This window comes from Gavia stellata, chromosome Z (assembly GCF_030936135.1).
Source record: "Gavia stellata isolate bGavSte3 chromosome Z, bGavSte3.hap2, whole genome shotgun sequence".
Classification (NCBI taxonomy): Eukaryota; Metazoa; Chordata; class Aves; order Gaviiformes; family Gaviidae; genus Gavia; species Gavia stellata.
This window is the reverse complement of record NC_082637.1, coordinates 20,247,269-20,254,938: the sequence shown is the minus strand read 5'-3', so window position 1 is coordinate 20,254,938 and position 7,670 is coordinate 20,247,269. Positions and strand designations below refer to the sequence as shown.

Below are 7,670 nucleotides of genomic sequence, written 5' to 3'. Positions count from 1 at the left end.
TGACACACTTATACAGCTAATCCAACTGGTTTCTAAAGAATTTACTAAATTATGTAAGTATTAAGTAAGAGTTTCAGGTTTAGGCCCTACGTGAATGTTTCTCTTACACCACTAATTGTTCACGGGAGCATTGATGTGTGGGCTCAGCAAACAAGTATTTTCTGATAATACTTGAATTAACAGGGACATGTCCAGCTGGCGACTGAGATGGATTTAGAATATTTGCACTCCCAGCCAGTTTTTTGGAAAAAGAGGCTGGCATTTAAATGGTATCTGTTGGAGATAATGAGGATATGTCAGACCCAAGGAGTGAGGGAAGCATGAGATGGGAATGAAGGAAATGTTAGGATGAAGAATGCAATAGGTTATGCTCAAATGGAGTTGAAGAAACTTTAACACTCATGGACTGAACTCTGTTAACCTTCTTAAGAGGGCAGTTTAATCTTAAATTGGTGGGATAATTTAAGAATCCAATAAATAGGTTTTAATCTGTTTATAGCATTTGTAGTTTGGGGTTTTTTTATATGCTATATCCTACATAAACTGTAAGTGGATATTTATACAAACAGGTATTTATATTACTTTGTTGGCTTTTGACTGTAGATAAATGTGTGCTTGTGTAACAGTGTTCTAACTTTTGTTTTATTTATTTGCCATTCCAAGTCTATGTAGATTTGGCGGTTGCAGATGCTTTATTTTTACCCTGGATAACCGGTAACTTAGTTTTAAGAAAGACATGATTAGTTAATCAATGATCTGCCCTAAATATTACATTGGAATATTGGAATATTACATTGGAATATTACATTGAAAAATAAGTAATACAAACATACTGAGTTTTTGGAGGAATGTTAATTAACAGGAAACTTTGAAAAACTTAAACTCTGTGTAGATTCAGAATGGAATGGTACCTATATTCAAATTTCTACAGAAGATGGCTGTAGTGGATTGTGACCAAATGGTGAAATAAGAAATTCAATGACTGTTTTCTCAGGCAAAACCTTCTTTTTCTAGAAATCTGAAGTAAAAGTAATTCAGGAAGCAGTGAGTTAAATAATTCTGTCCACTCATTTGCTAATATCCCATGCTATTTCTGAACACCAGGAAAGGGATTTGGTCTTAATGCTGTCATTGAGTTATCCTGTGAAAAACAGAATATGAGCTTTAATGAGTGAATCACAAGTAAGGTGTACACACTCACTTCTTTTGTGATCCCTTCCAAACTAGAAAAAGATACTGGACTGTTCATCTTTCATAGGGTATTTAAAGAACTTGAGTGAAAGTTCCTATATGCTGAGTAACTCTCAGGCAATACTAGGACTAAAATACATTTTTCTTTCAGGTGTTCCAATAACAGCACCCAACACTTCTTTATACCTACCCTTTTTTATTCAGTGATACAAAAAGCAGGAAGCTATAGCAGTGCATATGAATGGACATGCATGTTTTAGTCACGTACATTTTCAAGTAAAGATATTATCCACCGTTTATGGGAAAAACATGGTGTCCTGCCACTTAGTTCCATGGAATCTAGACTGCTCAAGGTGAAGGGAGAGGATCCACATCTCCATTCCCTTCCTGCTCCATCAAAGCAGCAGGCATGTGTGACAAAAATCACCTGACATGTTCCGCTAAATGTTCCCAAGGCTGGAACTGTACCTGTATGAGGAGACTGGGCTAAAACACAGGACCTCAGCATAGGAACAGGAACTGTCTTGGGGGACTGGATATGGAATCTTGTGGGCTTATGGCGAACAGTTCAGCGGTTGGTCTAAAACATGAGCAGTAGGCACATTTGGATAACGAGACGCCTACATAGGCCTTAACTGATCTCTGAAAGTTAGAGTGGATAAAATTGTCATGCATAAGGTTTGACTTCCCTTCCAAAATGATGGTTGTCATTATCGAGGCTGACTTTGTTTAGTCCTCTGCATCAGTATCATTACTCAATCTTTTAAAATCTTTTTATGTCCTTATCCTTCAGGGGTTTTCTGTGAAATAATCAAAGAATTCCATAGATGAATGAAAAAATACTTTTTGTTTTTAAATTGCTTTTGAATTTCTCACCTTTTTAATACAGTTAAGTGGCTATCTTTATTGGAAAATGTTTTGAAGCACTTCAGTATTCTCAGTCACTGTTAGTCTTACAAAGGAACAGCACTACTGCTACCAGTCCTTTTCTCTCGTTTCTGTTCTCTCAGCCCTCCTTTAAGACTTGAACAGCTGGAATGAGGTTCCTTATTCTGATTTACTCTCTCCCTTCATCAAACAGATAAATCAAAACACTTGGCAGTTTGAAATAGAACAGTGGAATAGAGCTGGAAATGCGTTTACAGTTACATGCAGGACTGGGGAGACTGCAAGGCGAGAAGAGTGGGGCTTGAGGCGGGAACCTTCATCCCCTTCTTCTACCTCTAGTTGAAGACTATTGTTTTATTCTAGAAATGTGAGGTAGATGGCTGGGGAACATTGTCTTGGACTGTCTCAGAAAGATATCTGTTCGAGTGCCGGGCTGTTGATTTTTATTGCCCCTTGAATCCTGCTGTAAGCAACCGTGTATATTCACACAGGCCCTGCCATCATCCAGGTCAGAAGACTGGGAATCCAGCAGGAGATGAGCTCGCAGCTGAGGCACTGTACTGCAGTGCAAATGTACGGAGAAGGCTAAAGAGGTTAAAGGTGTTGCTGTAAAGGTGAAATGTAAAATTAATCAAAATACAAAGCAGGCAAGGAAACATTTTTGCAATTTTTTCTTTTTCTTTTGATGATTTTATTTTCTATGTACAGTATTTTACAACTAAGTTGACAGTTTCACAATTCAGTGATCTTCCTCAAGAAGATATTGCAAAGCTGGTATCTTCAGTTGCATTTGTCTCTAAAAACCCTGGTATGGTGCCTCTGGGCCCCATGTCTTTCAGTCAGGGCAATTATGTGTTAATGGAATATCAAAATCTGTTTGTTACTGGTAGATGGGAAACAAAACCCTCCTGTGCTAATACTGAGTAATTTATCAACAAATCCTCTTCTTTTTAGCTATCTCCCTGCTGGTGACAATTCTAATTAGCTGTTGTCAGCAATTCAAAGAAACATTCAGAAACTTCATGCAAATTGAAGGTCCATCCCTGCAAGGTACTGAGTGCCTTGCCATTCTCAGTAACCTCAGTGGTTCTCAAGGCCGTTGCAGAAGCCAATCCAACATTAATAGACATAGTGTAGCTGAAAATACTAACGCCAAAGAGAAGTAAAATCACCTGATAGTTTAGGTTCTAGCAGCATTTTCCAGGAATGTAGTCAGGCTGTGTACCCATGATGTTGAATGGATTCACAGCACAAATGGCTTTTTCAGAGGTCTTCTCTTTTTTTCATGATAATCTGCCTGATTAATGATGCTACTTCTGGCTTGATACTTTCTATGGGCTCTTCAGGTCTCCAGAATTTCACAACTTTACCCTCAGGGCTGACAAGGTACTTCCAGAAATTCCACCGAGGCTCTTTCTTTGAAGAATCTGCAAGAATGGCATCAGATCATTTTAGTAACTTAGGCTTGTCATTGTTTCATTACCCTGCAGTGATTCTTCAACTACCTATGCTGAAGTAATCCCACCTTGTTCTTTGCTAGTAGTCTGGGCATGGATTTATTGGTTGGTGTTAATGATTTGAAAAGTGGGAAGTGAATGATGCTCTCCCCTTTTTGTGAAACTGTTTAAGAGTTCCTACTTTTACTACGCTTTGCTTCCTAGGGAGGAGGATATGAGGGCTGCATACTCATTTGGGGAATCCCCAGTTTTATGTCAGTTTAGGGGAAGTGAAATGGGAGCAGGAAGTCATACTGGGGATGGCTTAATTCAGCTCCTTTCATCCCATGAGGCAAAACCTTAGTGCTATCTTTGCTATCATGGATACCTGGCAAGATAATTCCTGAGATCAAGGGGCTATCAGGAAACTATGTGGCTTCTAGAGGAGGCAGAAGCAGTTTCTTGACTCTGGCTTTGTCCTTTGAGAGTCTCACAGGTTTAGAGAGAAATCTCTTTTTGAGAGAAGAACTAGAAGAAAACTCCAGGAGATTTTGAATGGGGACAGGTGTCCAGTGGGGAACAGTGCTGAAGTCTACGCTGATTCTTGGAGCAATGGGTTGAATTTTGCCACTGGACTACATTTGTAATGTCGTGACTGTGAGGGGACACCACGGCAAGCAAATGAGTATGGTAAAGCTCATTTCATGGAGGCTCTGGCCCAGCTAGTAATTATATCTTTACAGAGTTGTTGTATCTAGGATTAGTCTTGAAGTAACATAACCCCATCTCTGAATATTCTTCCAGTGTTCATTAATGCATATGAATAAATCATACAAAGTACAAACACACAGGAAGCTTATTTGAGGAAAGGTGAGGCCACAAACCTTGCACTAGCCCAACAAAATGCCTTACTGCTATGAAAGCAACAAGAAACAGTTGTGTGAGGGCCTTGGCACCATGTTTATGCTGACAGTGGATTCTTTCTGCACTAGCCTATCTGACAGTGCTGGACAAATGGTAGCTAGCAGTCACAGTCACAAGGGGGTGTAGTGTGAAGATGTTCAACCTTCTCATTGTCAGGACAACTCTATGAAGAAAACAGGTGCTTCTTTGATTGAAGATGCACAGTAATTTCATGTGAAGCAGAGGAATGCGGGAAAAGAAAGACCTTATTTCAAAATATTTAACTACCAGAGGTAGTTTTCCTGGTGAAATGGCTGACATGCTGTGGGTGAACTGCATGTCAAATAAGAACTAACGGAGTGAATATGCCTGTTCTGTTTCTGTATAGGTATTAATGTCTGATACTGATTGCACTGGTAGTTAGAATCTGGATTCATCCCACCCAGCTGGTACCTACGTGCTCTAGTCTCCTCTATAATGAACTGAGAGGCACCTCCAGAGTGCATTCAGTAATTCCACTGGACATCAGGCAACTCAGAGCAATGAGGCTTTACCTGAGGTCTTTGGTGACATGCCTAAGGGGAGGTAGGAAGAAAAACAGTTATAGTGACAATGGTGACCGCTTAAATGACTCCTTAATGATAATATTTTTCAAGTACATAAGAGGTATCACAGAGGATATGTCAAGAAGCAACAGACTTAAGTGGTGTAAGAAAGATTTCATTTAGAAACATCTAGATGAAATAGCTTTCTGACAAGAGGAGCTGTGAAGAACTGGAATAGACTGGGAGGGTTTGAAATCTCTCGTACTGTAATAGTCTGGAGAAGCATGTGTAGTACTGATTTGGGTAAATGTGATCCTATCTTGGGGCTGGGAGATGGAATACAGGTTTGGGCCTTCTCCTACCATATTTTCTAGTTAAAATGGTGGGATAGAGAAGGGTTACGTTCTAATTACCCTTTCTGTCATATATCGGTGCTTAGTATGGGTCAAAGACCTGGCCAAAGCTCAGGAACATTCAGAGAGGCTTTTTAAGTTGGCTTTAGGTCTGTGGGTTCTTTGGTCAACTGAAAAGAGTTTCATTTTGCTTGTGAGAGTATGAGGCTCTAAGTCAGTAAATGCTTACTGTAACAGGAGTATCTGTGTGAGGCTGGTCACTGAAGTTCACAAGACAAATTAATGCAAATTGGTGATTATATATAACTACAGTATATATAATCCTGCTTTACAATAAAGTTTACATAAAGGTGGACATATGACTCTGCTAAAACAGGAATCTTCTCATCTGCATGTATTTATGTAAAATCTTCCCCATAGTTACATTTTGGTCCGTGAGAAAAGTTGTTTTTCAACAAAAGTCACATAATCTGAAATGGGATTTTGTAGGTGGGAGTCTTCGCACTCAAGTTTATACATCCACAAAATGGATGTTTCTAGCTGGGCTGGTCACAGTAGGCTGTTTTTACAATCAGTGGGAAGAAACGGATGCTTTCAGGAAACAACTCTTCTGACTGTATTTTTGATATTCACATTGAAATGAGATGAATTGTATGCTGAGTGCCTGTTACTCTCCATAGACTATGAAGGCTATAATGTTCCCTGACAAACAAACTCACACTGGAATTTAGGGAGAATTCCATGGCTACAGGCAGCTTGATATACAAAAGAAAACAGTTACCTATTAGAAATTTAAAGGCGGGCTCTGCTTCTGATCCTAGAATCTTGATTTTGTGGAAAACAGGGAAGGTTACTCCATAGTTTCCCTTGGCAAAAGATTCTATTTCCTGGCTTGAACTAGGCTCTGATTCTCCGAACTGGTTGCAGGGAAAAGCCAGCACAGTGAAGTGGGAGGGACCAAACTCTCTGTGTAGTTCTTGCAGTCCGATGTAATTTTTGTCTGTGTGTTGGCAGTAACTGGCCACGTTTACAACCAAAGTTGCCTTCAGAGACACAAAGTTATAATAGTAAGAAAACCTAGAGATAGCATAGAGATTACAATTAAGTCTTAAAATGGCGTGTCCCACTACCACCATAGTTCCTGCCTGAAGGCTAAATTTAATCTGCCTGATCACAATTTCATTAAACAGATAAGGATGATAGCAGTTTAAGACATTTACTTTCAGACAGCCTGTTTTAAAAATCCAATAAATGGATAAACTTAAACTTACAGTTTTATTTAAATATAAGCATATAAAAAAGCAGATATTTAGGACAGGCACTACAATCGTATTTACTAGATCAACTTCCAGAATTAAAAACAACATGGTACCATTCTTAACTAAGATTAAAAAGCACAAATTGTATTGTTAGGCTATATTGATTTATAATAAAGAATATTAAATATTTTTTTCTTGATTTATTAGATCTAATACTTAATTACTGGAACAGGCCTAGACAAAGTAAATTTCTCTCCAGCTTACTGTTTGAAGAACAGGAATTTAGCACAAAACTCTGCTGAAAATTTCCATAACAAAACTTTTTGTTAACCTACAAATGGAGACCTGTTTTTCAGTGAAGATTCAAGACAAAGATATAATGAAGCTGTAACTTACTTTCCCTCTGTACTTCTCCAAGGAAACGATCCTTCCTCGTGAATCCTTGACTTCGAAAGAATAAAAATCTTTGATTTTAGGTTTAAAAAATCTGAGTTGCAGCAGGCAGAGAATGACGGTACACAAAACCATCGACAGAAAGACAACAAAGACTCTGGCTTTGGGCACTGAGTATTTCAGAGGATAAGTAGTTGTGAGAGGCTCCATTTTCGAAATCTTTGGAGAGGAGCCTGACCAGGCCTGGAATGTGAAGGAGGAGCTGAAATATGAAACTCGCAGCTTGGACTGGAAAGAACAAGCTGCTCATTTTGTCCCTGTTGTAGAAGTAGTTGGTTGATTGCACAGCCCTGCTTCAGCTGGGCTTCAGAGCTGTTGGGTAAAGTACAGAAATCTCTCTGGCTGGAAAAAAAAAGAAATTAATGAAAAGTGTGTTTCCATCTCCTAAGGATGCTGATTGCTCTGTTTAACTGACCTGTGTGGGATACTGCAGTGTTTGCACACTGTCTTGAGCAGTGTTTCTTTTGTGGGTACGTAGTGCAGCTCTCGCACATCCCCTGGGCCCCTCAGGTGTCCCTGGCAGAGTCGTTCAGCGGCAGACACCTATGCTATCAGACAGACCTGGAGAAGCAGTTTGGGGCCAGCTGTTTAGGTAGAAGGAGCGCAATATGGCAGAAGCCACCCAGTTTACAGTCTCTGTCC

At 39.5% G+C, this 7,670-nt stretch overlaps 1 protein-coding gene across 4 annotated transcripts; it reads right to left on the bottom strand.

Moving 5' to 3' along the window:
• Positions 1–2,766: 2,766 nt before the first annotated feature.
• Positions 2,767–7,184, bottom strand: GPX8 (glutathione peroxidase 8 (putative)). 4 transcript variants are annotated; one of them, XM_009813205.2, is made up of 3 exons: positions 6,972–7,184; positions 6,098–6,359; positions 2,767–3,506 (listed from the first exon to the last, which is right to left on the bottom strand). In XM_009813205.2, exons 1-3 carry the CDS (start codon positions 7,176–7,178, stop codon positions 3,343–3,345), a joined length of 633 nt encoding a protein of 210 aa, XP_009811507.1. In that variant the 5' UTR covers positions 7,179–7,184; the 3' UTR covers positions 2,767–3,342. The 4 variants fall into 4 exon arrangements, with proteins under 4 accessions (XP_009811507.1, XP_059689734.1, XP_059689737.1 ...); XM_059833751.1 differs by having other exon boundaries at positions 7,125–7,184; XM_059833754.1 differs by having other exon boundaries at positions 6,098–6,233; positions 7,125–7,184.
• Positions 7,185–7,670: the final 486 nt, after the last annotated feature.